Source organism: Ursus arctos, unplaced genomic scaffold, assembly GCF_023065955.2.
Source record: "Ursus arctos isolate Adak ecotype North America unplaced genomic scaffold, UrsArc2.0 scaffold_3, whole genome shotgun sequence".
NCBI lineage: Eukaryota > Metazoa > Chordata > Mammalia > Carnivora > Ursidae > Ursus > Ursus arctos.
Genome location: NW_026622985.1, coordinates 13,343,397 through 13,366,488, shown reverse-complemented (window position 1 = coordinate 13,366,488; position 23,092 = coordinate 13,343,397). Strand labels below are relative to the sequence as shown.

Genomic DNA, 23,092 nt, shown 5'->3' with positions numbered 1-23,092 from the left:
CTACCTCCCGCCACCATGTTCTCTCTGATTTGCACTCCTTAATCCTTAAGTGGGCTGGCTTTAGTGGTATATGTACTTTCTTAAAAAACAGAGAAGGTTAAGTTTCGTGTAGCTCCTGAAGAAAAAGGACTCTCAAATTTGTGAAGCATGTCATTATAAGTCTATGTAAACACTAAACAACATGTACCCTTTGCTGGTTACCTCAAAAATTTTTTATCAGGAAGGAATATTGAATTTTGCCTAATGCCTTTTTCTTTTCTCTTCTGATTATATGGGTTTTCTCATTTGGCTTATTCATGTGATTAGATCGTATTCTAGCATTCTTAATATTTGGCTGTTAGTATTTCTGGAATAAAACACATTTAACCGTAATGAATTATTCATTACTAAGAGGTAAAAATCGGGTGTTTGTATTTTATGAAATGTCTGTTCTTTAATGAAATTATAATGTGGCCTTCTTTTTGGTATGATTACTGATATTTTGGTACCCCTGGCTTCTCTTACCCAAACGAAATGAATGGGGTAGCTTTTCTGTGCTACCCATGAGAATTATCTTTTTATGTTTAAGAGAAATTGCCTTTAAAACTGTCTGGGGTCCGGGGTATCTCGGTGGCTCAGTCGGTTGAGCTTCTAGCTCTTGGTTATGGCTCAGGTCACGATCTTGGGGTTGTGGGGTCGAGCCCCAGTCTGCTCAGTGCGGAGTCTGCTTCAGATTCTTTCTCCCTCTCCCTCCTCCTCTGCCACTCCCCACTCACACTCTCTCTTTCTCTCTGTCTCTCAAATGAATATATAAAATCTTTAAAAAATAAACACGGTCTGGGGCCTGAGCCCTGTAGAAAGGTGATTCTTATCAGTTTCTTCCATAATGGTAGTAAAGTTTAGATGGTAAACTCTTAGGATCTGGATTCTTAAAAATCCTGGCTTCACACAAACAGTGTGACTTTGGTCACCTTCTAAAAACTCTGTGTGGGTGAGCTGTAAAATGTGGGTTATAGTTTTAATGTCCTTTAAGAGTTTCTTGAGATAAGTAGTTGAAAAAGTATCCAACTTAAATACTCAATAAGTGAAAATATTTATTTTCCTCCAATGTTATTGTCTTATCTCTGGGTATTTTTTTTAATTTTCCTTTTTTACTTTTTCCTCCTTTCCTTGGGAATTTTCTACCAGCTTCTTGAACCATATGATTGGCTGAATGCTTTGTATGATAGTCCTAGTCGGGTAGCTGGGTGGCTCAGTCAGTTAAGCAGTTAAACGTCTGCTTTGGATTCAGGTTATGATCCCAGAGTCCCAGGATTGAGCCCTGCATGGGTCTCCCTCCTTGGTGAGGCATCTGCTTCTCCCTGCCCCCCCCACACCTGTGCTCTCTCTCTCTCAAATAAATAAATAAAATCGTTTAAAAAAGGTAAGATCGTCCTAGAAGAAAATAAAAATTCAAAAATATTAACATTAGGTAAGAGGACGACACAGGCGACTTTCCCCTTGTCTCTTTACTCTCCAAGTTTTATATGATGAGTACATGTTACTTTTTATAATGATGAAAAGTTAAGTGAGGGAGGAGCGCACATCCCTTGCGCATGTGTGTGTGTGCGTTGTGTACGTGTGTGTAGGTGGTTGATCAACACTAATGATAACGTTAAGACTCCTCAACAGCCTTCAGCACAGCCTTCGGAAATGAGCCGGTGGTAAACACATTTGCGAATTTAGTTGACAAATACTCAAGTTGTTATTAAACATAAGTTCAGATTGTCTATTTCTTATATTCATTGTTAGAGTTTTTAATTAAAAAACAGTGATATTTCCTGTCTTAGCTGTGCCGTACGTCTACAGTAAGCATCATAGACTACATACCAAACGCTTAATGGGACTACGTGGATGCCTGGTGCCGTGCGTGATAGCAAGTCAATTTCAGAGGTTACCGGTTTCGATATTCTTTCTTTCCGTATTTTGAATGACTCCCTGTTATTATTTAAAAAGAATTGGCTGCTGGCCCTCCGCTCCGCCCCGCAGCTCCCCACTGCCTTCTCTGCGCCCACCATGTCCCTGCTGGGTCACAACCAGGTGCGCTGTCTGGGTTCGTTGCCGCCTTCCTCCCAGTCCTCGTTATGTGGCCTCTGCCAGAGCCAGCTCCTGGTGGACCTGTGTGGAAATGGGGCCCCCAGATCCCATCCTGGGAGTCCCAGAAGCCTGTCAGAGAGACACCAACAGCAAAAAGGTGAATCTGGGAGTTGGTGCCTGTGGGGATGGTAATGGAAAGCCTTATGTGCTCCCCAGCGTTTGGAAGGCAGAGGCCCAGACTGCTGCCAAAATTTGGACAAAGAATACCTGCCATCATGAGACTTGCTGAATTTTGTAAGGCAGCTGCAGAACAACCAAGTGCTGAAAAGTAGCAGGTTATGTCACCCTGGAGACCATTTCTGGAACTAGGGCCTTAAGGATTGGAGCCAGTTTTCTGCAAAGATTTTTTAAGTCCAGCCAAATGTCTTTCTGGGGAACCATCCTGGGGCAATCACACACCCGTCTTCAGGGACTCTGGCATGCAGCCACAAGGTTAATTGATACGATAACCCCAAGATGTGCAGCTTTGACTTCACAGGCACTAAGGAGGACATTTTGAAAATACCACAGCAAAGTGTTCTTCTCCTGCATGCCTGTGCCCACAATCCCACGGGAGTGGACCCTCGCCCTGAGCAGTGGAAGGAGATCACAGCGGTGGTGAAGAACAGTTTCTTTGCATTGTTTGACATAGCCTCCCAAGGCTTTGCCCGTGGTGATGGCAACAAGGATGCCTGGGCTGTACGCCACTTCATCGAACAGAGCATCCGTGTCGGTCTCTGCCAGTCCTGTGCCGAGAACAGGGGCCTATCTGTGGGAGCCTCCAGTGTGGTCGGCCAGGGTGCTGGTGCAGCCACAAAGGTGGAGTCACGGTTGAAGATCCTGATCCGTCCCATGTGTTCCAATCCTCCCTGATCAGTGGGGCCCACATTTCCTGGACCATCCTGACCAGGCCCATCCTGACCAGCCCTGACCTGTGAAAACAGTGGTGGCAGGAAGTAAAAGGCGTGGCCCACCGCGTCATGAGCGTGTGGACTCCGCTGGTCTCCAGCCTCAAGAAGGAGGGCTCCTCCCCGGCAGCACATCACTGACCGGATTGGCATGTTCGTTTCACAGGACTAAAGCCTGAGCCGGTGGAGAGGCCTAGGAGTTCTCCGTCTGCAGGACAGAGGACGGCCGCACTTCTGTGGCAGGGGGCTACCTTGCCCACGCCTTTCGCTAGGTCACCAAGTCATTTCCCTGGTGAGAGGAACAGAGACAACCTTCCCGTCTACGGCCTCCTCTGTTGTGAGATTCACATGGAGGAAGAAGGAGGGTGGATGGTGGCCAGCAGGTCATTGCTTTCCACCACAGGACTTAACACTCAACCACTGAATGTGTTTCTCAGAAAAGAATGTGTAGTGAAATAGGGCAGAGGCATTTGTGGCGGGTGTCTGAAACTTTGTGGCTCGAAGCCAAACTCCTGCTCATCCTTTAACTCCAGCTGTTCCAGAAGAGTCTGCATGTACAAGAAAGACATAGCCCCCCCCCCCCCAAAAAACCTGTCGGTCATGCCATTGCAATGTTTCAGAAGCTTTCACTGCCACACATGATGGCGTTGGGGGCACCTCTGTGGGTCCAGCGTGAGAATACCACCTACAAGAGGCATTGCGGGAAGGCCTGCCTCTGGCATTAGCGGGCAGCCTCGTGTTCTCCCGTGACCGAGCAAGCTCATCCGCAGACCTCGTTACAGAAATCGTGTTGCATGAAAACCAGCAAGGGTGCTGCCACTACAGCAAGGAAAAGAAAGATGCCATTTCCTGTCTTATTAATAAAAAAAAAAGGCATTTTAATGTTCTAGTCTTCTCCCTTAGTGTTGCTGTTCTTTTCCTTAGGCACAGAGATCTATAACTAGCCTAGGTTTTCATCCTTTGCTACTGCTCGATTGACCTTCAACCCCATCCTGTAGGGCTTAGATCAGAATCCTCTTCAGTGATTGTTTGTCTCCTGTCAGAATATTGTCTCTGCCTGGTCGGACCTCTTCCTTCATTCAGGGCAGTAGTTCAGTCTCTCTTCTCACATCCTGAGCGGGCGATGGGGCCACAACCAGGAAAGGGGAGTATCCTGGCTTTGCTTGTAATCTTTGTGTGCCATCAGCTGGACTCAGGCTTTGCCTTTTGGAAAGATAACCACCACCTGCTCCAACCATGTAGACTTATTACAGCTGGGTTTCTCTGTTGAAGTTTCTATCGAGCACCCCCCTCCTCCCCAAAATAAAAATAAAAAGTATTGGCTATTCAACCACATTTCCATAAAGTAGAAACTCAGCAAGTGGCCTATAAAAGAGCTGTAGTAGAGGTTAGTTGGTACAAAGGGATTTCTCTTTATTGCTGTAGAGTTAATCTTTAACTTTAAATTCCTGGTTTATGGGGAACCGGGGTGGCTCAGGCAGTTAAGCATCTCCCTTAAGCTCGGGTCACAGTCCTGGGACTTGGAGGATCCAGCCCCTTGTGGGGCTCCCTGCTCAGCCTAGAGTCCGCTTGTCTCTCTCCCTCTGCCCCTCCCCATTTGTGCATGCTTGGTCTCTCTCACTCTGTCTCAAACAAATAAAGTCTTTAAAAAAAATAAATTCCTGGTTTATAAAAAGAGTTTCAGTACTTAATTTGCAGAGTATGACTGATCAATATGGCCCTTTGTAAATTCTTAGTTAGCTGACCTGTCTCAATTCTATAAAGAAAATGGGTTTTTTAAAAATCACTTCAACACTTCTCTATAGCAGCAGTGAAGACTACTGGCTATCCTTTCTCTTTTCTCCCACTTGTGCCTCACTCCTACTCCTTTTCTTTTCTTTTCTTTTCCTTTTTTTTAAGATTTTATTTATTTAACAGAGAGAAACAGCCAGTGAGAGAGGGAACACAAGCAGGGGGAGTGGGAGAGGAAGAAGCAGGCTCCTAGCAGAGAAGCCTGATGTGGGGCTCGATCCCAGAACGCCAGGATCATGCCCTGAGCTAAAGGCAGACGCTTAACAACTGCGCCACCCAGGCACCCCACTCCTACTCCTTTTCTATGTCAGATATTGCCTAATCTTTTTTTCTGTATTTGTGATTATTTGGTCACTCATTTCAGGAAACCTATTTATTCTTAAAATTGGTAGTGGATAATTGTATTCTTTAAAACTGAGGCATTTCGGGCACCTGGGTGGCTCAGTCGGTTAAGCATCTGCCTTTGGCTCAGGGCATGATCCCAGGGTCTTGGGATCAAGCCCCGTGTCGTGGTCACTGCTTGGCAAGGGGTCTGCTTGTTCCTCTCCTTCTGCCCCCCCACCTCGTGCCCTCTCGCTTGCTCTCTTTCAAATAATAAATAATCTTAAAAGATAACTGAGGTTAATTTTAATTAGATTATCTTTGAGATTTTCATAGTTCCTGAATTTGAAATAATTTGGGATTTCAAGTAAGTCAGCTAAGAATATTAACTGAAGTTTGTAATGAAAGGCAATAGACTAACTCCTCTGTGTCCCCGACTCCCAGTGAAATGACAGAGGAAAATAAAATTTACAGACAGAAACTTGTAAATTCATAACAGCACTGAGAATGGGAACAGATGGAATGGCCATCAGCAAAGCAGAGACTTTCCAGGTTTTAGAAGACAGAAAACAGATGGCACTGATGGATGAACTGGGGTGGAGGAAGCCCCAGGCCAGCATCCCCTTGAGGAAAGGCTGCAAGTGGAATCTCTTCTTCCCCAAAGATGGCTGAAGAGACTTCAAGCTGCGTCAGTAGGAGCAGAGCAGAAGAGATGATGGGACATGGTATCAATATATGTCTGTATTAAGAGCCAACTGGATATCCTACCCACACACCCAGCCCATACAAATGTTGCAGCAACATTGCTTCCCATGCTATTTTGGAAATCTACTTTCAAACAAAGTTTCTTTTAATCTCGGAGCCTGAGGAGGACTAGGAGTTCCAGTGAAAGTGCTAGCGACCCAAGATAAACTCTCCTTGTTTTGATATTTGGAGAAGAATCCAACTTGTCATCCTATTCCTTGGCCAAGAACCTTGAAGTGAAGCGTGTCTGTTAAAATGCCAGTGGACATGGAGTGTCCAGGTCTGTAATGGGAAGGAGATCTACCTGCCACTGGTGACATGATATTATATAAAATTAGTATAATACTATTGCCAGATTAGTACAGGTTATGAATTAACAATTCACAAAATAACTGAATGGATGGAAAAAATATTCATCCTCTTCATGTAATCAAAGATGAAATAGAAATAACAATGAGGTCTTTTTCCTGATACATGATTAGCAAATTTTTTTAAAGAATACCAATCGCTAATGGGAATGTTGTGAACAGTTGTACAGCCCTTTTGAAAAGGAGTGGGACATTATGCCTAATAAACCTTAAACAATCCATTCATTCATTTCTGTTTCTTAGAATCTACCTCATGAAAAGCATTTTAAATATAGAAATAGATGGTCATTCATTGTTATACTGAATAATTCTAACCGGCTGTAATGTCTTCTATTACAGGACTTGGTAAGTAAACTGCTATACATCTACAGAATGACATATTAAATAGCCATAAGAATTACATCCAGGAAGTCAACAAATAACACAGAAAAACAAGTATAACTTTAGTGGAAAGGGATACGGAAAGCAAACTTGTGTGTTACAGCTTAACCTCTTCCCACCATGTCTTAGTACTTGATTGTGAGATCCTTGAAGTCAGGGATCCTGACCTGCTTATCTCTGTGCCCATCCACCACTGCCCCCCGATGCCTAGCATGGTACCTGACTCTCAGTAATTATATGGTGACTCAGAAGATGGGCATAGGAAAAAGAAACAGAAAGGAAATCCAAAAATAAGCTGAAAGATCAGAGAAGCCTCTTTACACAGAGCTAACATACTAATGAAACATGCGTTAAAAAGTAGAATCTAACAAATGTCTTCATGTGAATTTAAATTCCTTAAAAACATTTCAGGTGCTCATGACTGTTTACTGTTATACTTGTCAGTATTTCTTCTAATATCTAGGGTTTTTTTTTTTTTCAAGATCGACTTATTTTAGAGAGAGAGAGAACACGGGGAGAAGGGCGGGGTGGGAGGAGAGAGAAATTCAAGCAGACTCCACTCTGAGCACGGAGCCTAACACCAACCCGATCCCACAACCCCAAGATCACGACTCTAGCTGAAACCAAGAGTCAGTTGCCTAACAGACCATACCACCCAGGCGCCCCTCTAATTTCTAGGTTTCATATAAGTCTTATTTACTTGAATAATATTTAAGCTGAATCATTCAGACATGATTAATTCAATTATTTTTTCTGTCTGCATTTTTTTAATTAGCAGAGCTTTCCTAGACAATATGAAGTTCATAAGTCTATCAATAAGAGAAACTGTAACAGTATATATGTATATATATGTGTATGTATATATGTATGTGTGTGTGTATATATATATATATACACTTAATTAAAACTCATACACAGTAGAACCTAAAGCAGATACAGGTTATCCAAATTATACTTTTTTATTTGATCTCTTAAGCATCCAGTCTCTGAGTATTGTTTCTTTATCCAGTTTTGTAGCTGGTAAATTCAGTAAATAACACTTAATGTTTTTAATTTTCAAATAAGTAACATTCACATGGTTCAAAATTCAAATGATTACGATCTGTTATGTATCCTTCCAGAGTTACCATAGCAGTACAGAAGCAAAATATATATTGTTTATAATTACTAATTGTTTACTGTTTTTGTAAACTACATAATTTTACTTCAAAAGCACATTTAGGGGGGCGCCTGGGTGGCACAGCGGTTAAGCGTCTGCCTTCGGCTCAGGGCGTGATCCCGGCGTTATGGGATCGAGCCCCACATCAGGCTCCTCCGCTATGAGCCTGCTTCTTCCTCTCCCATTCCCCCTACTTGTGTTCCCTCTCTCGCTGGCTGTCCCTATCTCTGTCGAATAAATAAATAAAATCTTTAAAAAAAAAAAAAGCACATTTAGGGGTTCAGAGACAAGTGTTAAAATAGCTGTAAATAGTAGTTTATCGGTTTTTTACTGTTTTACCTTTCGGGTTCCACCCTGTTATTTCTCAACATTATTGAAATCAAGTCATAAAAGGACGCCTGGGTGGCCTAGTTGGTTAAGCGTCTGCCTTTGGCTCAGCTCATGATCTCAGGATCCTAGGATTGAGTCTGGCATCAGGCTTCTTCAGTGGGGAGTCTTCTCTCTCTCCCTGCCCCTCCTGCCTACTCATGTGCGTGCTCTCTCTCACACTCTCGCTCTCTCTCAAATAAATAAAATCTTTAAAAAAAATAAATAAAGTCATAATGTGGTAACAAAACCACTGAGGCCGGGGTGAAAAAAACCACTTATACTTAGGCTATACTTAGATTCTTGTTTTGAATTGTTTTGATCTATTTAAAAGATCAGTATTGATAACATCCATTATTTCCTTGCATGAACCCTTCTCACCACCTACCCCTCAGCGCCGCCCCCCACAAAAGGCTGCTCATTCCTCTTCTTTTCCTTACCCGTGTCCATTCTAGCCAGAAAGTTGGGTGATTTGGCTTGAACTTCCTCCTTCACCCCTCACATCTAACCTGTCCCCAAATTGGTTGAGTGTCTCTTGAATCCATCCACACCTTCTCCCTGGTCCACACTCAAGTCCACATGGCCCTCTAGCCTTCCAGCCGTTCTGCCTGCCTCTGAGTCATAGTCTCTCGCTTCAAAACTCCTGGTGGGTCTCCACTGCTCTGAGGACAAAAATCTAAATTCCTGGTACATAAGGTTCTATTTCTGGCCCTTTTTACTTCTGGCCTCATCTCTCCCCCTCCTGGGCTTTCCAGGTAGCCTAGTGCTTTGTCTTTTAAGTCTCAGCCCTCACTTCCTCATTTGTTCTAGAGAATTTTTGTTAGCTTTAACTGTGGCAAGGGCTTTACCTTTGTGCCGCTGTTAGTAATTTTGCCCTGACTGGCGGCTGAATACATGCTGCACAGAAAGGTAGGATCTTCTAAAAAGAGCGTAGAAAGATGAATGTTTGTATTACCAATCCTTACCGTATTAGACATCTTACTTGTGCTGTTTAATTCATGCTAACCTTGGCTTTACAAACATGCCGAGACCCAAGAAGATAAAGTAATCCGAGCCTTTGTGATTTTAAGTCTGTGCTCTGATATCTGACATGTTTGGCAAGTCCTATAAAGAATTTTACTATTCAGACAAGGCAAAATGTTAGGCCATCATTAAGTGGTTTCCAGCTACTGTACCTTTAGAACAGTATTACTTTCCTTAGTTCAGTCTTTATTATAATTTTGTATTCTCCTTATTCAGTGCAGCTCGAATAATTGGAAAATAGTATGTTGTTACATTTCAAAAATAAAACAGTGCCTCAAAAATAAAACTTTCCGACTTTGAATGTTGCTCATATAGCGCTTGCTCGTGTACTTGAAAGTGGAGGAAAACCTCCTAAGAATTTCGGGTGACAGTTACTCCTAATGTTATGTTTCACCTGGACTTCTTTCCACCTTCTCTTTGTAATGACTAATGAAAAAGGCTTCGTTTATAAATATTCAAAACAATAGTTTCTTTGTCACTTCATATTCGTCAAAGATTTGTTGGAATTCCAAAAGTATGAAACAAAAAAATGATGAGTTGGACTTTGTCAAAATTAAAAGCTGCTCCTCTTCAAAAAACATGTAAAGAAAATGAAACACGAAAAGATAAGGCACAGACTGGGAGAAGACTTTTTCTGATAAAGGATTTTGTTCCAGCAAATATAAAGAACTCTTAAAACTCACTGAAACAACAAACAACCCACCGAATTTTTATAAGTGGGCAAAAGATTTAAACACCAAAGACGTAGATGACAGAACCACATGAAAAGATGCTCAACATGATTAGCTATTAGGAGAATGAAAACCGGGTACAAAAGGTTCCATACAACATGGTCCATTTATATAACGTTCTGGAAAAGGTGATGGGAGCTGTAGTTGGATCAGCGGCTGCCAGGGGATGGGTTCGTGGGGGAAGATTTACTGCAAAGGGGTAAGAGGAACCTCTTTGGAGGGATGGAAATGTTATGTATCTTGATTGTGGTGGTGGTTATGTGACTCTGTACATTAATCAAAATTCATAAAAAGGGTGATTTTATTGTATGTAAACCAAACTGCCTTTAAAGAAAAAGTTAAAGCCGGTTTTCAACATCAGAAACTGTCTTCACAAATTTAAGGGTAAAGAAAACTCAGGAGATAGATCTGATGACTCCCTAAGTCAGGTCCCTTGTCTTTTGACTCAGTGGTGTTTGTGTTTTGGGGTTTTTTTGTAAATAAATTCTTATATATTATAAGGTAATAGTCTTTTTTTATTACAGGATTTTGTGCCTTAACCAATATACGATCTTCTTGCCCCCAAAACAGTATCTTTCTTCATTTGAGTCACTCTTTATAAAGTTATCTAAGTTCATTATTAAATTGTGTTCATGTATATCTTAGACAGTTTGTGTTAGTCTTATTCTTTCTTATGTACCCTTTGTGAATGCTGTTGTAAATTCAGTCTTTTTTCCATTTTTCAATTATATATAATATTATGTATATATGTATTTTTTTTTAATTGTTAGACATTTGGTTGTTTTCAGGTTTTGGCTACTATGAATAAAACTATTAACATTCTTGTTCAAGTCTTTTTGTGGGGGCGCCTGGGTGGCACAGTGGTTAAGCGTCTGCCATCGGCTCAGGGCGTGATCCCGGCGTTACGGGATCGAGCCCCACGTCAGGCTCCTCCGCTATGAGCCTGCTTCTTCCTCTCCCACTCCCCCTGCTTGTGTTCCCTCTCTCGCTGGCTGTCTCTATCTCTGTCAAATAAATAAATAAAATCTTAAAAAAAAAAAAAAAGTCTTTTTGTGTACATATATCACTTGGGTAAAGTGTAGGAGTAGAACTTTGGGTCATAGGGTATGTATATGTTTAGCTTGTTGAGAAATCGCCATTTTTCAGAATGATTGTACCATTTTTATACGCACATCAGCAAGGCATAAGAGTTCTGATAGTTCAACATCCTTGCCTACATTCAATGTTGACTTTTTAATTTTAGTTATTCTAGTGGGCCGGAAGTAGGAAATCGTTGTGACTTTAATTTGAATTTCCCTCTAATGTTGAGCAATTTTTCATGAACTTTTTGGCCAAAGAAATATTTTCATGAAGTGCTTATGAAGGTCAAGTATTATGCCCAGTTTTTATTGGGTTGCTTCTATTTTTTTTTAATAAATTGTTGGAGTTATTTATATATTCTGGATGCAAGTCCTTTGACAGACATATATTGTGAATATTTTCTCCCAGCCTATCGCTTACCATTTAATTTTCTTAACAGTCCCTTCTGATGAGCAGAGGATTTTAGTTTCGATAGTCCAATTTTTCAGTTTTTTTTCTTTTGTGCTTCATGTATTTTGTGTTCTTTCTAGGAAACCTGTTTATCCCTCAGGGTCTCAAAGGTATTTTCCTGTTTTCTGAAAACTTCATATGTTTGTTTTACATTTGAGTCTATCATGCATATCGAATTAATTTTTTGGTATAGTGTGAGAAATGCGTAGAGGTTCTTTTCTTCCAAGGTTGTTACAGTTGTTCCAGGACCATTTGTTGAAAAGATTGTCATTTCCCCCATTTAATTGCTTTGGCCCCTTCTTCCATTACACATTTAACTGGCTATGTGAAAAGAAATTCATTTTTTATATAACATATTTGTTAAGAACCATATACCCTTTGAAATCTCTCGTAATAGCAATTTTTCAATTGATTCCTTTGGCCTCAGTATGAAATTATATTATCAGTTAATAATGATCATGTGCTCATTATTTCTCTTTCTGATGTCATCAGATGCTACTTCCAGAACAATGCTAAAAAGAGTGATGATAGTGGGCATTCTTATCTTACTCCTGACAAAAACATTAGTGGAAATGCTTTTATTTTGTCATGAAGCATGATGAGATTTTTAGGGTTTTGCTTTTAAAGTCACCAGTTTCTGTACTGAGTGAATACCAATAAATTTCTACTTTATTAAGGGTTTTTATAAGTGGTGGACTTCAAATTTTATCGAAGATTCTAGATCCTATGATGATACTTATATGATTATTTTCATCTGTTAATATAAGGAATTATATTGACTTCCTAAAATATAAAGCTGTTCTTGCAATAGCTGGTTGAATCCCACCTGGTCACTTTGGTTTACTCTTAATGTGCTGGATTCTATATGCTAACATTTTTTTATTTAGAGTTTTTGCACTGTGTTCACATGATAGGTCAGTTAATCTACATTTCTTCTAGTCTCTTTTTAGGACTTTGTTGATGTTAAGCTAGCTCTCTGAGGAGAATTTGGAAGCTTCTTCTGGAATAGTAAATAGTATTGATAATACCCATTCTTTAAATGACTGGAAAATTATACCAGTGATAATATTTGTGCCTGGTAATGAGCCTAAATAGTCTTAAATCCCTTTCAAAAAGAATAGTGTGTCTTGTTTCCTTGGTCAAATATACTCTAACTCTTCTAAAATTGTTAATTTTATACTGAATTCCTGGGGGGGGTGTTATTGAGCAAATATTCTTACTGCAGATAGGGAGTGTCATGGGTGAGTGTGCCTGTGTGAAATACTTTACATTTTGAGAATGAGTCACCAATTTGGCTTCTGTCTACTTGTGATTAGTAGTAGTTTGATAAGAACTGTACTTGAGTGATCATAAACCTTTAATGCAGTATTGATATTGGAGGGGGTGAATGCTTCATTTAATCTCTTTATTACAAGGAATCTCTCATTAAGAACTTTTACCACTAATAATAAGTGCCTTTGTTAGGAAAGTCTAAAGACAATAATGAAGTGGGAAATATGAAGATTATTGGGATTTTTGTTTTTGGTGGGCAGGGACTGTTTGATATCTTACTTGATAGAGTATTCCTTATTCAGTATTGGAGAACTAGACTGATCATTTGTTAGAAAGTTTCTTAAGAGAGTTTCAAATTTGGATTGAAGATTTGTAGTCTGAAGCATCTTGCCCTTTCTGTGTGTGGCAGGCTGAATAACAGCCCACGATATCCAGGACCTGATCCCTGGAATCTGTGAATGTTACTTTCTGTGGCAAAAGGGACTTTACAGGTGTGATTAAATTAAGGATCTTAAGATGGGATGCTTATTCTGGACAATCTGGGTGGGCCTTAAATGTAATTGTAAGTGTCCTTTTTAAGAGGGAGGTAGTGGAGGAAGGTTTGACTACAGTAGAGGAGAAGGCAATGTGACCACAAAAGCAGAGAGTGTAGTGGTGGAGCAAGGGGATTTCATTCTTTTTGCAAAGGAATTTGAGACTGTTTAAGGGCCAGGAGAAGCCAGTCTCTAAAAAGTGGGAAAAGCCAGGAACAGATTCTCCCCTGGAGCCTCCAGAAGGAACCTGCCCAGCTGACACCTTGATTGAGCCTGAAGACTCACTGGGGATTTCTGGCAATCAGAACTGTAAGACAATAAATGCGTGTTGTTTGAAGCCTCTGTAGGTTTGTGGTGATTTGTCACAGCAGCCACAGGACACTCATACAGTGTGGCTACCCATCCACTAAACAGCACGGCAAGGCCGTGGCCTGTGGAGTTCATTCAACTCCACAGCCCCAGCGCTGGGAACAGTGCCTTCGTGGATGGAGAGAGGGAAAGAAGGAAGGCAGAGAGGGAGGGGTAATCAGGGAATTCATATTTTATGACTGTTTTGAACATGGTATAGGTGTCTAGTTTCTGAATGAAGCAGAGAAAAACCATAGGGTTGAAAAGTTGAAGCCCACCTGTAACCAAATAGGTTCTCTAGTATTATTCTAGGACATCACTTTTAAAAAAATTGAACAGTAAAAGGTAGAAGATAATTGAGAAACCAAATAAACCAAACCATTTGAAATTCAAGAATCCCTGTCTCATAAGTTGAGGGGAGAAAGCCATGCACACACATGGATATGTCATATTTTAATTAAAATGTAGATTCAGTCCTCCAGTTCCTAGTTTGGATGAAAGTTGAAACAAGGTAGTTAATTGCACTTTTGCCAAGTGAATGCAAGAAATAAACAAGCTTATATTATTAGTTTATTTTATGACTAATTTTAATTCTTTGTTGTTTTAAAGCAAGTTGTATATGCACATGATACAAAAATCAGAATGCAAAAAAATGGTACACAATAAAAAGCCATTGTCCCACTTCTATCCACCAGTGACTTCATTTCCGTCCTCACAGGCAACCCTGTGTTACCACTATTTTATATTGTTCCAGATACAATAAACAAGTGAATTCCTAAATAGGCCTCTTCCTCATCTGTATATGGGGTTCATAGCATACAAGATACATTGTTCTACATCTTGTTTTTCTTGCTCTAACACTATGTTGGGGCCCCCTCCGAATCACTGGGTAAAGAGCATCCACGTGTTTTGTGGTTGGGGTTGTTCCGTGTATCCAGCTTACACTCGCACTCTGGTGAATGGACATACCCGTTTCTTTACACCCAGGATAGATAAACTGTAAAGGGCTAGAAGTTAAACATTTTAGGCTTGTGGGCCACATACATTCTCTGTTGTATATTCTTGGTTTTGTTTGGTTTGTTTTGTTTACAATCCTTCAAAACATAAAACCATTGGTAGCTCACGGGCCATACAAAAAGCAGGTCAAGGGGCTATAGTTTGCTGACCTTTGCAAACAATTGTTATCAACCTGATGGGTAAAACAATGGTGTCCCAGTGTAATTTTTTTTTTTTAAGATTTTATTTATTTACTTGAGAGACATAGAGCATGAGCAGGAGGAGGGTGAGAAGGATAGAGAGAAGCAGACTCCCCGCTAAGCAGGGAGCCCAACACGGGACTCGATCCCAGGGCATCGGGGTCATGACCTGAGCCAAAGGCAGCTGCCTAACCAACTGAGCCACCCAGGTGCCCCTCCCAATGTAATTTTATTTGTATTTCTCTTATCAGCAAAGTTGAGCCGATTAGAGCCATTTATATTCCCTTTTCTGTGACTATTCGTACCTTTTGCCCATTTTCCTATAATTGTTGATTTTATTTATAGTAACATTTTATATAGGGAAATTATCTCTTTGAAATGAATTGCAAATATTTTCCTCAGTTTTATCTTTATCTTTTTACTTTGCTTGTAGAAGATTTTGTCATATAGAAATTGTTTTGAGTAGTAAAATTTGTCAGTTATTTGATGATGAGTATTATGTAATACTTCATGCCCTTCCCAGTCTGAGATTATCAAACAATTCTTTCAGGTCCCCCCCCCCCAACCCTGGTGCTTTTGTGATTTTTTTTTTTTTAAGATTTATTTATTTATTTATTTATTTGAGACAGAGGAAGAGCATGAGCAGGGTGGGGGGGCAGAGGGAAAGAGAATCTCAAGCAGACTCCGCATTGAGCGAGGAGCCCGCCACAGGGCTTAATCCCACAACCCCGAGATCATGACCTGAGCCAAAATGAAGAGTTGGACGCTTAACCAACGGAGCCACCCAGGCACCCCAGTGCTGTTGTGATTTTATTTTATCATCTAAGTCTTTGATCTGCTTACGGTGTAGGTATTGGTGTAGGGAGAATGGATCCAACTTTATTTTTTTCCAGATGGCTCACCAGTTGTCCTGGTACCATTTATTGAATTATCCTCCATGCTTCCCTCCCCACCTCCATTTGAAATGCCACCCTTATTACGCACTAAACTATAGTATGTATTCAGATCTGTTACTGTATATTCTGTTCCATTGATCTATCTAGATAGGCTTTGCTTTTGAATTATAACTCCCTCACTAAATTGGTGTGTGATCATATTTCATTGAGGAAATATAGATGCAGTTAAATAAAGAAATGATCAAATCTGTCTGCAACCTTCACCTATACCCCTGTTCTTTGCTTTACCTCACCTCCTGTTAAAAAGAAAGAGATGGCCTTCCTCCTTCATGACCTGTCTCCACTCCTCTGGCCCACTCTTAAAGGTACTTTGCTCCTGGAAGCACCCTGTCTTCTACATTTCTCTTTTATTTATTTATTTTTGAGGTATAATTAACATACAGTGTTATGTTAATTTCAGATATACAGTATAATGGTTCAACAATTCTGTACATTACTCAGTGCTCATCACAATAAGTGTATTCTTTTTTTTCTAAGAGAGAGAGTATCGGGGGCTGGTGGTGAGGGGCAGAGGAAGAGGGGGAGAATCTTTTTTTTTTTTTTTAAGATTTTATTTATTTGAGAGAGAGAGAACCTGAACGGGGTAAGGGGCAGAGAGAGAAGCAGACTCCCCATTGAGCAGAGAGAAGCAGACTCCGCACTGAGCAGGGAGTCCGATATGGGGCTCTATCCTGGAACTCCAGGATCATGACCTGAGCCAAAAGCAGATGCTTAACCAACCGAACCACCCAGGCGCCCCAGAGGGAGAGAATCTTAAGCAGGCTCCATGCCCAGTGTGGAGCCACATGCGGGCTCCATCTCATGACCCTCAGATTATGACCTGGGCCAAAATCAAGACTCAGGCACTTAACCAGCTGAGCCACCCAGGTTCCCCAGTAAGTAGATGCTTAATCCCCTTTGCTTATTCACCCATCTTTCCACCCACCTCCCCTTGGGCAGCTACCAGTTTGTTCTCTGTATTTAAGAGTCTGGGTTTTTGTTTCTCTTTTTCTTTGTTTGTTGTTTCCTAAATTCCATCCATCTATGAGAGAAATTATATGGTATTTGTCTTTCTCCTACTGATTTATTTCACTTCGCATATTATACCCTCTAGGTGTAGTCTTGTTGTTGCAGATGGCAAGATCTCGTTCTTTTTATGGCTGAATAATATTCCAGTGTGTATATTTAGCACATCTGTTTTATCCATTCATCTGTCAGTGAGCACTTGGCTTGCTTTCATATATTGGATATTATATATAATGCTGCAACGAACATAGAGGTGCTTATCTTTTTGAATTGGCGTTTTCCTTCTCTGGGTAAATTCCCACTTCGTAGAATTACTGGATCATATGGTAATTCTATTGTTAATTTTTTGAGGAACCTCCATACTGTTTTCCACAGGGGCTCTGCCACATTTGCATTCTTACCAACAGTGCAACAAGGGTGCCTTTTTCTCTACATCCTCGCCAGTACTTGTTTCTTATGTTTTTGATTTTGGCCATTCTGACAGGCGTGAGGTGATACCTCAGTGTGGTTTTGGTATGCATTTCCCTGACAACTAGTGATGTTGAACATCTTTTCATGCGTCTATTGACCATCTGTACGTCTTTGGAAAAATGTCTGTTCGGGTCCTCCGCCCATTTTTTAATCAGATTGATTTTTTGGTGTTAAGTTGTATAACATCTTTGTATGCTCTGGTTACTAACCCCTTATTAGAGATATCATTTGCAGATACCTTCTCCCCTTCAGCAGGTTGCATTTTGTTTTGTTGATGGTTTTCTTTTGCTTTGCAAAAGCTTTTTTTTAGGTCAGTCCCAGTAGTTGACTTTTGCCTTTGTTTGCCTGACCTGAGGAGGAGACACATCTAGAAAAGCGTTTCTACAGATGATGTCAAGGAGATGACTGCCCGCGTTTTCTTCTAGGAGTTTTGTAGTTCAGGTCTCACATTTAAGTCTTTAATCCATTTTGAGGGTTTTGTGGGGTTTTTTTTCTGTTTCGAGTTTATTTTTATATATGGTGTAAGAAAGTGGTCCAGTTGCACTCTTTTGCGTGTAGGTCTCCAGTTTTCCCAGCACTGTTTGTTGAAGAGACAGTCTTTCCCCCTTTCTGTATTTTTGCCTCCTTTGTTGAAGATTAATTGACTATATAATCATGGGTTTATTTCTGAACTGTCTATTCTGTTCCATCTATCTATGTGTCTGTTTTTGTGCCAGTACCATACTGTTTTGATTAGTACACCTTTGTAGTAAATCTTGAAATATCCAGCTTTGTTCTTTCTCAAGATTGCTCTGGCTACTCAGGGTTTTTTGTAGTTCCATATAAATTTTAGTATTATTTGTTCTACTTCTCTGGAAAAATGTTGGTATTTTTATAGGGATGTCATTAAATCTGTACATTTGTAAACCTTCAAATTTTTATGTCCATCTCTACCCTCACTCCTGAATTCCAGACTAGAACATCCAATTTCCTTTTCAATCCCCAACAGGATATCCAATATACAAGCAGAGCTTAGGATTTCTTTCCCAGACCTATTCCTTCCTGTGTTTTTCTATGTTAAATAGTGGCACCACCACACATTCAGTATTTTTAGAAGATACTCTTGTTTCCCCCCCATCCGTGTCCCCCGTGTCAGCTGTTTCTCCAGAAGTACGCCAGATAGCATTGGGAAGGCCAGCCTGCCTCAGTTTGAGTCCTGACTCGGCCTCGAGCAAGTCAACTTCTGTGATCCGGATTCCTCAGCTTTCAAATGAAATTAAAATAGTACACGTCTCATAGGACGGATCATTCATAACATGTGGTCCCCAACGGAACTGTTATGTGTGAGGTGCTCTGAACAGTGCCTGGCACTTGTGAATGCTCGGTAAAGGTTTGTCGTTGTCCCCAGTATTGATAGTATTGATAGTTACGCAAGTACTAGTTATGGGGGACTCGTACTATTACCATTTGGGCTGCAGCTGCTGTAGGCCAAGCTTCTGCCCTCTCTTGCATGGGCTATGAGACAGCCTCCTCTGCTCTCCGCTCTTGGGCCTCTACCATCCACTGTCCACACACCAGCCAGGCTAATCTTTTTAAGGAGAGAAGTTAAATCCTGTCACTGTCTTGCTTTAAAAACTCTCCAGGGGCTTCCCATTACAATTAAAATTAAACTCTGACACCTTTCTATGGCCTGCAAAGCTTTTTGTCAGTTGGCCTCCTCTACCTCTCAGTCTCACCTCCTGTTACTCTCCCCTCTGTTACTCCCAAGGCTTCATCCACTCTGGACTTCACCTGGAACACGCCAAACTCTCCCATATTAGGTCTTTGCATTTGTCATTCATCTGGAATGCTCTTCCCTCAGAGCTGCCTGGTTCTCTCATAAAATTCAGGTCTCAGCTCAAATGCTCCCTCTTCAAAGGAGTCATCCTTGACCGTCCTGGTTAAACTAGCCCATCCCCCTACTTTTCGGCCCCGAGCCCCTCAACGTCTTTATTGCACTTAAATTAGCACTATGGAATTTTCTTATTTATGTATGTGTTTGTCTGAAGTTCCAGGTAGGCAGGGCCTTCGGCTTGTTTACCATCAGAACAACATCTAGACTAGGGATTGGGGCTAAATTGTGGAATGCCAAGTTTTTGAACTGGGGAGAGAGGAGTGTCTCCTCCGTGGAAGCTTCTCCTCCTGCATAGCTTCTTGAACGTATGGGATATGCAGCTCATAGGTGTTAGGGACCTATTGCACTTTGGAAAAATGTCTTTGGGAATCTGCCTTTTTTACATCTAAGTCACAATATTTTACAATATTTAAATATTTTATATATTTAAATATGTATATGAAATAAGTATAATGAAGATATTTAAATTATATATTTACAGATATTTAAACAGTATTGTAAATTGTTCTGGAAGGAAAAGTGTTCTTAACCCAGTTGCTATAGCTGCTAAATGTTTTGCTTTCAAAACACACACACAGAGCTCTTAGAGTATACTTACTGTTTTAAAAATAAGACAGTAGTTACATAGTCACGAAGTGATTACAGCTACCAGCAAGTAAGGATCATAATGGGGAGAAGTCATTTCCTGATTCCCGTAGGAACACCAGCACCATCATGTTCCATAAACTGCTTAGGCTGGGAAGACTTCAGGCGTTTAGTTCCTTATCTGAAATATGCTGTTATTTTTCAGTATTTCTGAGCCGTGATAGTCATTCATAATCTAATGATCATGTCCTTGGTACCCAGGAAAACGGGGGACTCAATTCTTGTTTGTTGAGTTGATCAAATTGCTAGCCTCCAAGTATAGATTCTTTACAGGACACTTCACAGGGCAAGCTGCTTCTGCTAAACTGTTTATGATACACAAAATGGGATCAGAAACTGCATATATGTCAGCTCAGGGTAGGCTCCATACAGATTGAAAGCAGTCTCAAAGTATAACACGTTCATGTTGTTACATGGATAATAAGATTATGAGTGGTGGTTGGTTTTTTTTCTTAAGACTTTTCTGTTTGAGGGGGCGCCTGGGTGGCTCAGTGGGTTAAGTGTGGGACTCTTGGTTTCAGCTCAGGTCATGACTTCATGGGTTCTGAGATCGAGACCCTTGTGGGGCTCTGCGCTCAGGGGGGGGAAGTCTGCTTGAAGATTCTCTCCTGCCTCTCCCCCCACTCACACGCATGTGCTCTCTCTCTCTCTTTTTTCCTCTGTCTTTGTACAACAAATAAATCAATCTTTAAAAAAAAAAAAAAAGACTTTTCTGTTTGGGCAAATAGTCATATAGGTGTGATTTCTGGGCGCAGCCTGAGAATTGCTCAGCTCTCGGGTGCCCGTAAGCCAGTGTGTGAAGCACAGACCCACAGCCGACTGACTGTCCTTGCCCAGACCTGTGATAGAATCTCTGGTAGCAATGGCTGCTTTATACCAGTGCCGTCTCAATCACTCCCCGAGGTTGCCAGACTGAGCACATTTATTTGTTCATTCAACAGGTTTGTACCAAGTGGCTGATTTTGCCAAGCCGTGTTGATCCCATTAAGCATAAAGTAAAGCAAGTAGGCGTGGCCCCGTGCACTCGTCATTTCTGGTGATACTAGGGAGGAAGACCCAGAATAAGCAACTAACACATTCACGCAGTTGCAACTTGTAATAATGGTTATGAGGGGAAGAATCAGGTGCTGTATGAGAGTACAGGGCAGGGAAGAGCCTAACTAATTGAGGTTGAGAGTTTCAGGTAAGGCTGAGACCCCAAAACTGAGAGGTCTTAGCCAAATAGAATTCAAGAGTCTGCCAGATGCAGGATACTGCATGGCGAGGGCCAAGAGGCACCAAAGAGTACCTGCAGAACTGAGGGAGGCCAGTGGGGGTCCAATGCAGCCCAGCTGGGAGACACTGGCCCAGGACCCGGGGGGTGGGGGGGGAGGCAGGAGTTGGTGTGGTCCTGTGAGCTGCAATTTGGGAAATCTGTACTGTGATCAAAACCAGGCAAAGGATGCTGAGAAGGAAGGGTGCTGCAGCCCGCTCAAACCTCCAACAACAAAAAGGCTTCTAGCTTGGGCTCCACATGGGCTATTGGTTGTGCCGTCACGGCCTTGTTTTCTAAGGCTGGGTGCTGGGCGCCGAATGTGTAGAGCAGCGTCCGGCTTCTGGAGGAACCTGGTCCTCCCACCCTGAGCACATACAAGGAGTACCCAAATGCGTGTTCTGAACAAAGTGAGGGCACACCGGGTCCAGGCATTTAAGTTAGATCGGCCGTCTTCTCCATGATGTCCCTTGAGACGTGTGATAAGACGGTGTTGGATTCTATCTCTAATTCTGCTACCAAGTTACTGGGATGAGGTTTCTTCATTTATAAACCGACAGTGAGTAAGCCTTTCAGTCGGCAACTTTTTTTTTTTTTTTTTGCAGCAGCGTAGGAGGGGAGTCAGTTGTTTCTTACTAGAATTAGAAGAAACATCTCTTTAATTATTGCCGATAAAGGCTAATGAGAGAACAAAGCGATTGTTGAGCCTGTTTTCATCATCCGTGTGGTTATATTCTAGTACCTGTAATGCTCCGTGATTGTCAGCATTTTCACTTTGGGTCACAGCTCGTTACTGAAAACGAGCTGTTCCAGGAGAAACGCCCTTGACTCCTCTACTTGCTGTATTGTCCTGGTGCTCTCTTGATAAGGGCTGCTTCCTCTGAATGAGCATACTTCATTGGCCATCTGTTTAAATTCACCCCAGTGATTTCGTGAAAATGAAAACGAGTGTCTTGAAGCCCAAGGACACCGTATCTCTTTCCTACACTTGGAATTCTGAAGAAGAATGTACTGACCATTACTTATTTTTTCATTCTTCCTAGATTCTTCTTACTCCTTTGCTGCAAACTCTGTGACACAAGATGGCTGCAAACAAGCCCAAGGGTCAGAATTCTCTGGCCCTGCACAAAGTCATCATGGTGGGCAGTGGCGGTGTGGGCAAGTCCGCTCTGACCCTACAGTTCATGTATGATGAGGTGAGTGCCCGTTTTATAATGGATAGCAAAGTTTGGGCTTTCAGAGAGGATTTCTGTGGCTTCGTCTTGGTGCCGTTTTAGATATATTCCTGAATCCTTGAAAGATGCTCATCGTTTTTTCCCATTTTTAAATTCAGAGCCAACATTTATATGCATCTTGATTTAACAACTCAATAACTCAAGATCCTTAAAAACGTTAATACTTTAAAAAAAAACAAAACTGGAAATAGTACCTATTTTTAAGCAATCTAACTTTGGCTTTTTTGTTCTAAGTGTTTAATGGAGGTTCCCTCTTTGAATTAGTAGAACCGGTAGATATAGTACCTGATTGGGACTTAAAGTTAACTTAATAAAGTGTCCTGTGATAATAGTAATAATAAAAATAAAGTAATTTTAATAATAGTGAAAAAATCAGTTGTAGTATCTGGCATGGCGCTGCACTCACCATTAGACAGGTGAAGGCTCTGTCCCTAAAACATAATTACAAGAAGGCTACAGATTTGTGTGCCTGTATTTATATCAGACTTCATTGCCACAGAGTTAAGGTCTCAGCCCATATACAGCAATATATTCTTTTCCCAGAAGACCCTTATCAAGCCTAAATGATTTAAGAGTTGATAATCCAGTTTAAGCATTTATCTCAATTCTTCTCCAGAGAAGCAAGGTTTTATGGTTACTCTTTCTTACTTAATCCTTATAACAATCCTGCATGGTATGGTAGTATCCCCATTTTACAGACGAGAAAACAGAACCTCGGAGAGGTTTCTCAGCCTGCCCAAGAGGAGTGATCTCCGATGAGTAATGGAGCATGAAGCCTGGTCTGCTAACAGCAAATCCTGCACATCCTTAGCACCCGATGGCCTGCTCATCGGCATTTCTGTCACAGCAAACGGTTTAGATCCAGCCATTGTCTTGCTCATTAAGGGCTA

General features: G+C 41.2%; 1 protein-coding gene and 1 pseudogene across 2 annotated transcripts in view; both read left to right on the top strand.

The window, feature by feature from the left end:
• RALA (RAS like proto-oncogene A) overlaps nucleotides 1–23,092 on the top strand; it is a 75,077-nt gene that overhangs the window by 37,637 nt on the left and 14,348 nt on the right. For both annotated transcript variants that reach the window (XM_026502881.4, XM_057304157.1), the window contains one exon: nucleotides 22,011–22,163. In XM_026502881.4, the coding sequence (XP_026358666.3) occupies nucleotides 22,050–22,163 (114 nt within the window). In that variant the 5' untranslated portion in view covers nucleotides 22,011–22,049. The remainder of the gene's footprint in view (nucleotides 1–22,010; nucleotides 22,164–23,092) is intronic.
• LOC130542039 (aspartate aminotransferase, mitochondrial-like) lies at nucleotides 594–15,320 on the top strand (annotated as a pseudogene).